Below are 13,080 nucleotides of genomic sequence, written 5' to 3'. Positions count from 1 at the left end.
AAATGTGGGGTTCTCCCTAAATCTAGGTTTTAAGAACCTCCCCAGGAAAAGGACTTGGGGCCCCAAGGGAGATAAGCTTTGAAGTTTGCCAGGGAATTAGGATTTGAGGGTCCCCAGGAAATTATAATTTGAGTCTCCCCAAATATAGGATCTGGGGGTCCCCTGGGATGGTCAGGAGCCCCTACCTTCTGTGGGTCGAGCTTGGTCTTGTCCACAGGGTTCGAATCTTTGACAATCTCGACCACGTCCTCCCCAAACCTCTCCGTGTAGAACTCCTGGGGACATGGGGCTGACTCGGGGCCACAGAGGAGCAGCCCCCACTCCGCCCCAGGGCAGCCCAATGCCCGTCTACCCCCCTACCGCTGGGACGTGCCTCCAGCCGGTGTGAAATCTCAGCCAGCTTTGTGATGGATGGCTCCTTATACACAAACTCCTGCTCATCCAGGTCGCCAAAGCGGGCACCATAGAAGCCCACGCGGAAGTACGTCCCAAACACGCGCTACATCTGCAAGAAGGGGAGCTGTGGCCCAGGCAGCCCCTCTGGAGGTCCCCTTGCCCTAGGGATGCATGTCCCCTAGCCCCAGGTACAGAACAGGTGGGCAGGAGGAGGGGAACCCCAAGAACATTAGGTCATAGACACAGCTGGGGGGACCCTGAGACCCAGACGACTGCCAGCGGCCCACACCCTCACTCTTTCTCCCCAGCCTCTGTCTCCTGCCTCCCCCAAATCTTTGTTCTCATTCAACACAAGTCCCTAGTTTCCGATTATCCCTCTGGTCCCATGTAATTCTTCAGAGTCTGGATCTCAACATGAAATTAGAACTAGAGCTCTATTGCTTATAGCTGTGTCCTCAATGCCTACAGGGCTGGGTACATAGCAGGTGCTCAATAAATGCTTAAGTGACTGAGGGAATGCATAGCCCTCTGGGATAGAGGCTCTGGCCCCCTTGTTTCAGGGCACCCACCCCCACCCCACCAGGTATACTACCCTCGGTGAGAAAGGAAGAGGGTAGATAGCTCATGTTCACTCACCAAGGCCGATCCCAGGCAGGGTGGGGCGGGCACAGGGGTATTGGTAGGAGAGGGAGAAACAAAGTCATGGGAGAGGTCAAAGGCAAGAGCCCCCAACCCCCAGGGTCCTGGTTACACTGCCCCATGAGTATCATTCTTTGGGCAGAGACCAGAGATCCAAGGAAGGAGGGGACCTACCCGGCCCCCACCCAGCCCTCCCATCTTGGCTCTGGGTTCCTGCCTTCTTTGGCCAGAAAATTCTCCCCAAACTAGGAGATGCCTAAAAATAGACCCAAGTGAGGGGAGAGGCGGGAGAGGGGGAGCACTAAATGGCAATGAGGAGCAGACATCCTGGGGGAAAGTGGAGGAGACAGACAGAGACAGAGAGGGAGTGTGAGCAAGACAAGGAGCGAGGAAGAAACAGGGAAAGAGACCAAAGACAGAGACAAAAAGGAACATAGAGACAGACAAGGAGGGAGTCAGAGCCCCCCCTTCCCCCCCACATTACAGGCAGTGACCAAGCTGGCCCTGCCCGAGGGGAGGGGTGTCTCTGGAGAGCTCCCAGCTGGGTGAGTCACAGGCTGCCCTCGGGATCTGGGGCAGGGAGGGGGCCCCCCCGGGATCTGGGGGAAGAAGCGGAGGGTGCGTCATTGCCCACTGGAGCACCAGCCCCTGCAGCCAGGCAGCCATGTTCCTCCAGCACCCCCTGGTGGTCCCTGACCACTGCCGACCAGCCATTGCGAGGGGGCCCCACAGGCAGGTGGCCACTGGCCTGACTCACCTCCCAGCCAGAGCTCTGTAGGAGAGAGAAGGGTCAGGGTCAGCTGAGCTGTGCTGAAGGTGGGAGGTGGGGCCGTGGGCAGGGTCTGGGAGGGCATCTGGGCCCACCTGGTGCATGATCTTGGTGAAGGCCTCCTGCAGTTTGCCATGCACAGCAGCCAGCTTCTTGTAGTCTCGGTGGGCTTCCAGGATGGGGATGAGGGTCTTGTAGACCTCGTTCACTGCCTCGTAGAGCCCGCCCTGGGGGTGGGGGCACATCAGGATTACCAGCACCCTCGCTAGTTTTCTCTTCTGCCTCAAACAGCCCACCTTCTGTGCTGCTACTCATCTCCAGGGCTCCATCTTTACCTCCTCCAGGAAGCTCACCCTGACCACCCCCACCCAGATGGGATACCAGTCTTTCAACTCAGCCTGCATAGACCCCCGTGTGGCCTCTACCATGCTTCCTATGGGCCAGATGCTATGTACATCTGCACTTTACCCATGTTCCTTCATTAGTGGGAGGAGTTTGTTTTTTTTTTCATTTCTCAGAGGGAAAATGAAAACTCAGAGACATGGCTTCCCAGGGCCAGGACCCGAACACTAATCCTTTGGGTGTGGTGCCCAAGATCTCTATACCCAACTATCTCTTGACACATGGTCACGGCCACTCCTAAGTGCCCCTCACCCACAGCTGGTGCCAGCATCGAACCCAGCACACAGCAAGCACCCTGGGATGTGTCCTGACCAACTGTGAGAGCTCTGTGTCTACCGTCTGATTTATTCCGAAGGCTTTTTGTTCTTGAGCCTTTAAACAAAATGACAATAATGAAAACCCCACTAGGGGGCTGGCCGCACAGAAAAGAATTCTCACTGGAAAACCTGACCCTGAATCTGAGCAGAGCTCCAGGAACATGGGGGACTGAGGAACAGGTAAAGCAACACCACAGGGACACCAGCCCTGTGCAGGCCAGAAAACCCGTTAGCACAAAGCCCAGGTATCCAACAAGTGCAGGGAAAAACCCAACTGTTTTCACACAAGCAAGAAAATGGAGGAGAAAAACATATCTACAACAACGGGAAATACAATACCTGGGCCTCAACCTATCCAGGAAAACACTAAGAACCTTAATTGTAAAAAGTGGGGGACCGAGGCCCTGTCTTTTGTTTTTGTTTTCTTTGATTCAGGGAGCGTTAAGAGACTTGTCAGTCACAGCCACTGTTGGTCATGGGTCCTGATTCAAATAGACCAACTGCAAAAAAAAATTGTTTTGAGATCCTCAGGAACCTCTAAACACATACTGGTATTAAAGAGTTGTGTAGGGGGATCCCTGGGTGGCCCAGTGGTTTGGTACCTGCCTTTGGCCCAGGGCGCGATCCTGGAGACCCAGGATCGAGTCCCATGTTGGGCTCCCTGCATGGAGCCTGCTTCTCCCTCTGCCTGTGTCTCTGCTTCTCTCTTTCTCTCTCTCTCTCCCTCTGCCTGTGTCTCTGCTTCTCTCTCTCTCTCTCTCTCTCATGAATAAATAAATAAATAAATCTTAAAAAAAAAAGAGTTGTGTAAAAGGATTTCATCAGCGAGGCTGTACAGGGAGGTACTTGAGTGGGGAACAATGTGATGGGTAGGGTTTAAGCTGGAACTTCTCTGACTCCCAACACACACAGAAGGATCTCTGAGATCTTGTTAAAATATAGGGTTCAGGGTATCTGCCTACAGCTCAGGTCATGATCCTGGACTACCAGGATCAAGCCCCACATTGGGTTCCCTGCTCAGTGGGAAGCCTGCTTTTCCCTCTGCTGCTCCCCCTGCTTGTGTTCTTACTCACTCTCTCAAATAAATACAATCTTAAAAAAAAAAAAAAAAAAAAAAAAAGCAGGGTGGGGATCCCAGGGTGGCTCAGTGGTTTAGCGCCTGCCTTTGGCCTGGGGCGTGATCTTGAAGTCCTGGAATCAAGTCCCACATCAGGCTTCCTGCATGGAGCCTGCTTCTCCCTCTGCCTGTGTCTCTGCCTCTCTCTCTGTGTCTCATGAATAAATAAATAAATAAAATGTTAAAAAAAATTGCAGGCGTCAGAGAGCTGGGGAGACGACACTTTATAAGAAGCCCTCAGATGAGGACCAGCAGCATGGCTGCTGAGTAGGCAAGGTTTTAAAAAGGAAACTCCAGCTGAACAGTCATGTTGGGTTTCGTCAATCAATTTGTGAAAATTAAGATCTTGTCTTTTTATGTTAAAAAAAAAAAGGCCATCAAAAACCAAAAGCAAAACAAAAAACTAAGGGCAAAGAGGAGATGAGAGAGTAAAGACTGATGGTTATTGGATTTGAGTGCTGCGTGTGGGGGTGGTGGTACAACCTCTTCTTTTATGTGTGCTTGAAATTTTCTCTAATAAAAAAATTAATAGTGGCTGAGTGTATTGAAGGCTGTCTACATCCAAACCACGTGTTAAGGGTTTTACAGGGAGGGAGGCAGGTAACCCGAGCTTGTGAAGGTCCCTGTTGTCCTCTGACAATCCCTTGCCCAGAAAGGGAGCAGACAGTGGCTTCCTCTTGAGCTTCTAGGAGCCAGTATCAGGCCCCTCAGTGGATCTGCCGCCACCACCCTGGCCCGAGCCCCACATCCTGAGGCCAGCCACAGGTCTCACCATGGTGAAGTAGGCAGCCGCCTGCTCCAGCAGCCCCACCAGCCCCAGCTCCGTGAAGTGCTTCCCGGAACAGAAGCCCTCCTCGTCGGGCGACAGGATGTCGTCGGAGATGGCAGACTCCTCCAGCACGTTGGATGAGATGTTCTAGGGTGGGAGGTGGCATCAGGCCCTGGGCCCAGCCCGGGTGCCACCCCCTGCCCATCACACCCCCACCTCCACCCCCAGCAGCTTACCTGGAAGGAAACACAGCCCACCGGCAGGTAGCGACTGTCCTCCAGCAGGGCGAGGTACTCAGCCACCAGGGCGGCAGCGTGCACCATGCACTGGGCGGCCTCCGCGTGGTTGCCCAGCTCTGCGTGCTTCCCCGCCATGTTCTGCAACCACGTGAGTCGCAGGTCAGGGGAGCCCTGGTAGCCGCGGGCGATCCTGGCACATGGGAGGTAGGTGGTGAGGAGGACGGGGATGTTTTACCAGTCATTTCCCTGCCCTCACCTTGCTTGGGCCGTCTCCTGGCCGCACACCTGCCCCTCTCCCCACCTACTCCACCATCACCTGTCTGTGGGTGAGAATGGCCAAAGGGCTCACCTGGCCCTCCTCACCTGTACATGAGATCAATGAGCATCTCAGGATCCTCCTGATGCTCCTTCATCTTCACCGTGTCCGTCAGGATCATGTGCAGGTTGAACATCAGGTCCTGGACCTGGGGCGGGGGAATGGCCGGGGACAATGAGGACATCGAGAAGTGATTGAGAGCCTTAGCGATGGGGTTGGGGATGTGGGGGGCGCTAAGCAGGCAGAGCGAAGACGCAGGCGGAGGAGGTCGTGGTGGGGGCCCAGCAGTGTTACCTGCTCGGCGAAGGTGCTGTCCCGCAGTCCCACGTCCTCCTCAGCGTAAGTGAGGATGGTCTTGAGTGATCGTCTCAGATGCTCCTCACTGAAGCTCTGCGTTGTCCCCACCAGGGATGAGAGGGACATGGTCACTTGCATCTTCACGCGGGCGAAGTTCTAAGAGGAGCCGGGGAGGAAGAGCACACCTGTGAGTCTCGGACCCTCACCCCCCACCCCCCGGCCTGCTCGACCTGCCAACTTCTCCCCTCCTGCCCTCCATCTGCTGCACCAACACCCCCGGCTGGCTGCCCTCACCAGAGCCTCCGGGAGACCATGCCCTCTGCCCGCTGCTCCCACTTACGTTGCCGATCTCGAAATTCTGGCGCATGAGGAGGTAGAGCGAGGCGCTGGCGTGCATGCGGATGGTGCTGATGCGGCTGCCGCAGTGTCGCAGGAGCCTCAAGCAGAGGTCAGCACAGAGCTCGGTGTCCTCCTCGAACAGCAGCTCTGGGAACTACCCGCCGGGGCAGGACAGACACGGCTCAGCCCCTCCTCATTGTGTCACAGAAGGTCCCTGATGGGGACTTTGGCAGGGGCATCTGTGTTCTGCCCTCTTTGGCCAAGCACAGTGGGCCTTAGAATCAGCCCTGGGGTTAATCCTTTGCTGTGTGACCCTGGGTGAGTGACTCTGCCACTCTGATCCTCAGTTCCCTCCTCTGTCAACTATGGCTAAGGAGCATCTGTCTCAGGAAGATGCTGAGCACATAGTGGGTGCTCAAAGGGCTATAATTATTACTGTGAGAACCCCGCCTGTCGAGTGGGGCTTACCTTGGACACCAGGGCTCGCTGTGTGGCCAAGCCGTGTTGTAGGAAGAGGGCACTCTGGGCACTGCCCAGGCTGTACAGTACAACCTTTAGCACTGCTCCTAAGATGCTCTCCCGGGCCTCTGACAGCATCACTGTCTGGAGGAGATGGGCGGTGGGGAGGGGATGTCAAAAATCCAGTTGTTAGGAACTGAGCTGCTTACAGGGTCAAGGAAAGAAAAGGATTCTAGACAGAGATCACAAGGCATGGTGGCGGGGTCAGAGGTCAGGGATATGCTGGCTCAAGTCCTACCTGCACGATGATCTCCAGTGTGTCTAGAACCACCAGGCTGGCCTCAGTTGCCAGGTTCCCGTCCACCAAGGCCTCATGTTCCATTTCATCCTTGGTCCTGGAGGGGATGGGAGGAGGTTGGAGGCTGAGCTCTCTCTCCCTCCCTTAGCTGCTCTAGGGACACCAGTTCTCTGGAAACTGGTCTGACCCCAGCAAACTACTCCCTGCCCACACCCACTTGTCCACACGGTCCGAGGTCTGTCTCCAGTGTGTGATGCTCTTCCGCCAGCGTACATTCTCCTGGTTCCCAAATGGGCTCCTCTCTGAGACACGCAGGCGTGTGTTCACAGATGTGCAAAAACATAAGGATATGTGACCGTGAGGAGATACGCTCTGGCATTAAGATACACACGTGGGATAACCCCAAGGACACCGGGTGACACATGCATGCTAAGGGAGCACACAGCTAAACATGAATGACATGTGAGAACAGACAGGGAACACAGACACCCGGGTGCACAGGGATGGTGGGTGCACTTCTCTCTGGGAAAGGTGAGGCCGACACACACAGGTAGGGATGCCCCCTCCTTGGGGTCCCTGAGACAAAGGCCAGGAGTGGCCGGTGGGGACGTGCACAGGGTACATCTCCCTCTCACCACGACTCCGTCGGACCATTTCCTGTCGTGCTCCAATGGTGCCCAAGATGGCTTCCTCCAGACGGGCCTTCATGTCCAGTGACTTCTTGAACGTGAGGCTGTTAATGCGCTCAAAGGCCTTTCTCCCCTGTGAGGACAGAGGACGGGTTCAAGATTGACTCTGTCCCTTTCCTGTAGCACCTGCCTCTTGTACCCCAGGCCCCCCGGCCCAGCCCACCCCCATCCCCATACCTTGTACTCAAAGGCAGCCAGGCAAAGGTAGAGCAAGTCCAAGAGACGACCCAGCTGAGGGAGGGCAAGGTCGGCAGCCCAGCGCTGCAGGAGGGCTGGCTCCGCATTCTTCAGGACCCACAGCACACACACCAGTAAGGTCCGGCTGGACTCGGCAGAGAGGGGGCAGCCTGAGCGGGAAGCCTGGGGCCAAGCAGGGGAGAGGGTGCTCAGGAGGGACGGAGCTGATTTTTCATTCCCTCCATATTGTGATGAGAACTGGCCTACTTGGGGGGCCTGGGTGGCTCAGTCGGGTAAGCATCCACCTTAGGCTAAGGTCCTGATCCAGGGGTCCTGGGATCTAGCCCCACGTGGGCCCCCTACTCAGCAGGGAGCCTGCTTCTCCCTCTCCCCACCCCTATTTGTGCTCTCTCTAGCTTTCTCTCTCATAAAATCCTAAAAAAAAAAAAAAAAGGGGCAGCCCGGGTGGCTCAGCGGTTTAGCACCACCTTCAGCCCAGGGCCTGATCCTGGAGACCCAGGATCGAGTCCCACGTCAGGCTCCCTGCATGGAGCCTGCTTCTCCCTCTGCCTTTGTCTCTGTCTGTCTCTCTCTCCATATATATATGTATATATATATATCTCATGAATAAATAAATAAAATCTTAAAAAAAAAAAAAAGAACTGACTTATCAGTATATCCTTACATAACTTCTATTACCAGGTTGGATGGTGTCTCTGAGAACTGGGACTAGCGTCATACTCACTGCCACTGGGCCCTGGGAGATGCTGGACCGGGAGCCAGGGGCTAGGGGGCCACCAGCAATGGCCATGGCCACTGAGGGGTTGATGGTTCCTCCGATGTCCCCTTCCCCTTCTGTGTCTGAGTCAAGCATCGAGGCCAGTCTTGACCGTTGACCTGGGCCCTCTGGTGGGGGAGGGGACCGGAAGACAGAACAATGAACCCTTGGTAAATTCTATCTCTGTCTCATAGTCTAGCTTAGAGTTCACCTCCTCAGGGAAGCTTTCCTTGACAGCGCTCCCCCAGACCAGGGTGACATCTCCAGTTATCTATTCACAGAGCTCACTTTTTGTTCTCATCATTAGATACACCAATCATACAATTGCTTGTAAGATCACAATCCTGAACTGCTCTGGCTGCTGCTATATACTCAACACTCAGAATGGGGTCTAGCCCACAGGAGTAGTAAATGTTTACTACAATGATGATGATGATGGGAACAATGGCATTAATGACAACAACAATAATAGTAATAAATGCCACCACTGGGATTATAGTATCAATTAGTACTTAGATAGAATCTCCTATGTGCCAGGTGCTATTCTCAGTACTCTGAAAATATTAACTCTTAATCTTCAGAACAAGCCTATGAGATAAATACTTTCATCCTCACCACTTTGTGGATGAGGAAACTGAGGCACAGAGAGATTATGTCACTTGCCTGGGGTCACACAGCAGGTAAATGGTAGAGATAGGATTTTAACCTAAATAGTCTGCTTCTAAACTCTATGATCTTCAAAGAGTAACCCCTGACGTGCCTGGGTGGCTCAGTGGTTGAGCATCTGCCTTTGGCTCAGGTCATGATTCCAGGGTCCTGGGACCAAGTCCTGCATCAGGCTCCCCGCAGAGAGCCTGCTTCTCCCTCTGCCTATGTCTCTGCCCTCTCTCTGTGTCTCTCACAAATAAATAAATAGAATCTTAAAAAAAAAAAAAGCCTTAAAAGAGTAACCCCTATAGCCCTCCCCAAAATAAGTCTCACCAGAGATAGGAGCTGGTAACAAATACAGATCTCCTCTCATCCCAGAGATTCTTGAAACAAAGAGTCAACTGAGTTTAACTAAAGCTCCAGCCCAGCTTAACCTAGCTTAGCAGGTGATCAGCCCATTTTCCTATCTGCATAAGAGAAGGAAAGAGGAGCCGTCACTGGGAAAAGATGACATTCCCTCAGTTCTGATGCTTCATTTACACACAACGCCTAAAATACAGTAACAAAGTATAAGATCTACGAAGAAGCAGGAAAACATAATTGATAAGGGAGAAAAAGAGACAACAAAAGCAGGCACACAGATGACCACATGTTGAAGTTAGCAAAGAAGGGACTTTAAAATATAAAGTGGCAGGAAAGATGGACAAACATGGACAAAAAAGATGGCAAATTTCAATAGAGAACTGGGGATCTATAAAAACACAAAAAAATCAAATGAACACTGTATAGCGGAAAAATATAACATCTGAACTTCCCAATTTGTGGATGGGGTTAACAGAAGATTGGACACAGCCAGAGAAGACATAAGCAGTGAACTTAAATACAGGGGAATGGAAAGATCCCCAACTGAAGACAGAATGGAAAACAGAGCAGAGCACGGCAAATACATGGGATGCAATCAAAAGGTCTAACATACGTGCAATTGGAGTCCCAGAAGGAGAGAAGCGAGAAAATGAGGCAGAAGAAATTGCAAGAGGTAAAGACTAAGAATTTTCCCCAAATAACAAAGGGGATCAACCCAGAAATCCTAAGTCTGTACTTCCAACTGTACACCATCCCCCAGGTGCCAGTGAATGTTGGCACAGGAGTGAGTGACTGAACACGGGATTCCAACCATCCCCTCATCCTGATGCCCCACCTCCCCCTCCTCACGTATGGGGGGTGACAGAGTCCTAGGATGCCGCTCCCCAAATTTTCACATAACCCTAGGAAGTAGCTGATGCTACTACTGTACCCATGTAACAGTTGAGAAACCTTGAGGCTCAGAGAGGCTAATGGCTTGCCTGGGACCCCACAACCACACACTTGAACCCCCTTGTCTGACTCTGCCACCCATGCTTTTGTTCCTAACCCTGCTCCCATACCTCTTCTGATCTGAGCTTGTGTGATCAATGAAGCCCCTGGATCATGTAGCCCCCTCCTGCCCTGGCCCACTGACCAGCAAAGTCATGCAGGCGTGGCAGTGTGTCCCGCGCAAGTGACAGTAGTGGCAGGTACAGCTCAGCCACACGGGCCTTCACAGTAGCCTCGGCGTAGCGGGGGTCAGCATCATGGCCACAGAGCAGACTGTGGACAGCGCTGATGGCTTTCTTGTGCAGCAGGGATGCCCTGTTGGGGAGTGAGGAGCTCAGGATGCAGTGGACATGGCTCCTGGACCTTTTTGCCAGCCCGGGGCCAGAGAGGGCTTGTGCTCACCCCTCAGCCTCTGGTTCCAGGGCCAGTGCCAATTCTGTCAGCAGGAGCCCAGCCAGGAAGTGCTGCTGCCGGAATGGCCCACTCAGCTCGAACATGCTGGTTACCTTGGGGTCCGGGGCCTGGCTGGAGAAGGTGGAGCTCTGCAGAGGGTCGTAGGAGAAAGCAGGGATGGGAGGTCAGGGGTCAAGGGTCAGAGGTAAGAAATTGGAATTAACCCATATGCCAGGTGACAGGGCCTGGAGTCAAAGGTCAGAAGTCTGAGAAAGAGGAAATGGAACCCTAGTTGGGAATTAGGATTTAGGGGTTAGAAATGAGAAACTGTCAAGAATGAGGGGTCAGAGGGGAAAGGTCAGACTACCCGTGCAGTGGCCCACCCTAAAATAGATCAACAAGGGATCCCCCAGAAGATTGGTTGAAGGAGAGTAGTCAGAGGTCAAGAGAAGGAGCCAGAAGTGAGGCCCGCCAACCTGGGAAGTGGTGGAGGATACAGAGGGTGACGGTGAGGCCGGGGGCGACAGGGGACAGCAGGGGAGGTTGAGGGTCACGTAATGCTCGTGGCTGCACAGGATGCGGGTGAAGTCCATGCGAAGGGTCAGCAGCAATGTTGGGTTGGGGGCCGACTGCAGCCGCGTGGCTACCTGTGGGGAAGGGGTCAGCGGGCGACATTCACACGGCTCTGCCCACCACCCCCAGCACCACGCCCAGTCACTGCAGGTGCACTTTTCCCCACCGTGTCTACCCCTACCTGCTTGTAGTGGATCCGGACCAGGTTGAAGACGAAGCCACGGTCCACCAGGGACAGCAGATCGCTGAGGAAGAAGGCTAGGCTGGCGTTGAGGCGCTCGGCCAGCTCTGCGTCCTGGGGGAACAGGGCCTGTCAGCTCACATCCATGTGTCCCACTGAGCCTCGGTCTCCACACTGGGCCTGGCTCTCACCAAGGCCACCAGTGACCTCCAGGAGTCCTCTCATTGCCACAGAGCTTGGGGCTTCTTGACACACCCTCATTTCTAGCCTCCAGATACACCTGGCCTTCCTGGTTGACCTCTTCCCTCTGGGGGTCCCTCTCCTTTCCACAGTTATATGTCTACACTCCTTGGGACTCTGTTCAGAACACTGTTTTCTTTCTTTTCATTAGATTTGAATAATGCAATATGGATGGCAGAAACTGGGTGCTGACTTCCCCCAAATCCTCTCCCCCCGCTAAGGGTACTGGAACCCTTCTTCCAAGTTCAGAGCTGTGTAAAGACTACATTTCCCAGCCTCCCTTACAGCTGAGAGTAACCACGTGACCACATCCAGTGGGATTTGGGAAGAAGTGACTTGATCACTTATAAACAAGGGGCAGGGCCTCCTGTTCCCACCACTTGCCACATCCCATGTGGTGGGCACCAGGGTGAACCACGATGGCCAGGCCCACACTGTAGAACCCCCTGCAACCCAGCTATGCTCAGAAATAAACTCTGGTCACATTTAAACCACTTAACGATTACGTTCAAGCAAGTCAACCTCTGCCCTGATATGCTCTTGGCAATCATTTAACAAGACTATACTGAGCATCTTCCATGTGCCAAGCCCTGTGAATGAGAGACATGGTCCTCGTGGCTTATCCAACTCAGTCTTTTGGCGGGGGGGGGGGGGGGCGCAGACAATAAAAAAAGGATTGGAGATAGTTCCATGTGTTTTGAAGAAAACTGAATGGAGTGCTGTTTGGAGAGAAGCCTGAAAGATGGGAAGGGCCAAGATGAGAAAGGCATCCTGAGCAGAGAGAACAGTAAGTGCAAAGGCCCTGGGGTAGGATGTGCCTGGCAACGGTGAGGAACAGAAGGCTGCTATGGCTTCGGCCCTAGCTGATGCTTGTTCTGCTCTCATGCTACTTACTATGAGCCATTCTGTGGCTTCATAAGTTAGCAGCAGTGGACCTCAATTCCCTGTAACCCCAAAAAACAAAATATAGGTCTCTGCTCCTCTGCATTAGCTCTGAGTCCAGAGGGGAGCAGAGACTGGGTCTTCCTTGTACACTGAGCTTGATAGTCAGTGCTCGATAAATGTCAAGTGAAGCAATGAAACTACTGTGGCCCATTGCTGATGCGCCACTAGCAGCTTTGACGATGCTGATTCTCAAGGGCATTGTTCTTCCCTATAGCCCATTCTGACGGTGCTTTCCTCACAATCTGGGTCAGCCCCTGGGAATATCAGTCGTTGGGGAGGCTCCAGTGGAACAAGGTTGAGAACTTTGAGCCCAGCCCAGAGGTCATGGGAGATTGCACAAGGGTTGACTTGGGTTGGGCCAGCATTTCAAAAATCTGGAAAGTTGCTATCAAATTCAGAAGTCCCATTTCTCCTTAAAAATCAAGCATTCTGGCCATAGCCAATGGATACATGTCCCCCAGTATAAGCCACCATAAGCCCCACTCCTCCCAGGTTGGTAAGGGTGTGGGCTCTGGAGCTGGTGGCTTGGGTTCAAATCCCCATTCTGCCCCTTCTCAGTGGTGCAGTGTCAGGTTGTTACCTGGTCATTCTCTGCCTCGGTTTCCCCACCAGTAAGATGGAGACAACTCCATGGGGGTGTTTGGGAGAATTTAATATATGATCCATCTAATGTGTTTAGGATACACAGTAGGTGCTCAACAAATGCTCAATATTATTACTATTATCATTATTATTATTGCCTGCCT

General features: G+C 53.2%; 1 protein-coding gene across 6 annotated transcripts in view; it reads right to left on the bottom strand.

Moving 5' to 3' along the window:
* Positions 1–13,080, bottom strand: part of DOCK6 (dedicator of cytokinesis 6) — a 41,957-nt gene that overhangs the window by 2,109 nt on the left and 26,768 nt on the right. For 4 of the 6 annotated variants that reach the window (XM_072787211.1, XM_072787213.1, XM_072787214.1 and 1 more), the window contains 19 exons: positions 11,150–11,263; positions 10,872–11,042; positions 10,405–10,544; positions 10,148–10,317; positions 7,969–8,129; positions 7,224–7,406; positions 6,993–7,119; positions 6,575–6,659; positions 6,358–6,454; positions 6,069–6,203; positions 5,602–5,754; positions 5,259–5,417; positions 5,012–5,112; positions 4,646–4,838; positions 4,413–4,556; positions 1,900–2,031; positions 1,793–1,807; positions 374–499; positions 186–275 (listed from right to left, as the gene is read on the bottom strand). In XM_072787211.1, coding sequence (XP_072643312.1) covers positions 186–275; positions 374–499; positions 1,793–1,807; positions 1,900–2,031; positions 4,413–4,556; positions 4,646–4,838; positions 5,012–5,112; positions 5,259–5,417; positions 5,602–5,754; positions 6,069–6,203; positions 6,358–6,454; positions 6,575–6,659; positions 6,993–7,119; positions 7,224–7,406; positions 7,969–8,129; positions 10,148–10,317; positions 10,405–10,544; positions 10,872–11,042; positions 11,150–11,263 — 2,496 coding nt within the window. Of the gene's footprint in view, positions 1–185; positions 276–360; positions 500–1,792; positions 1,808–1,899; positions 2,032–4,412; positions 4,557–4,645; positions 4,839–5,011; positions 5,113–5,258; positions 5,418–5,601; positions 5,755–6,068; positions 6,204–6,357; positions 6,455–6,574; positions 6,660–6,992; positions 7,120–7,223; positions 7,407–7,968; positions 8,130–10,147; positions 10,318–10,404; positions 10,545–10,871; positions 11,043–11,149; positions 11,264–13,080 lie in introns of those variants that run through there. The other 2 variants (XR_012012301.1, XM_072787215.1) reach the window with 2 other exon arrangements.

Source organism: Canis lupus, chromosome 19 (assembly GCF_048164855.1).
Source record: "Canis lupus baileyi chromosome 19, mCanLup2.hap1, whole genome shotgun sequence".
Classification (NCBI taxonomy): Eukaryota; Metazoa; Chordata; class Mammalia; order Carnivora; family Canidae; genus Canis; species Canis lupus.
This window is presented reverse-complemented; position numbering and strand designations above follow the sequence as displayed.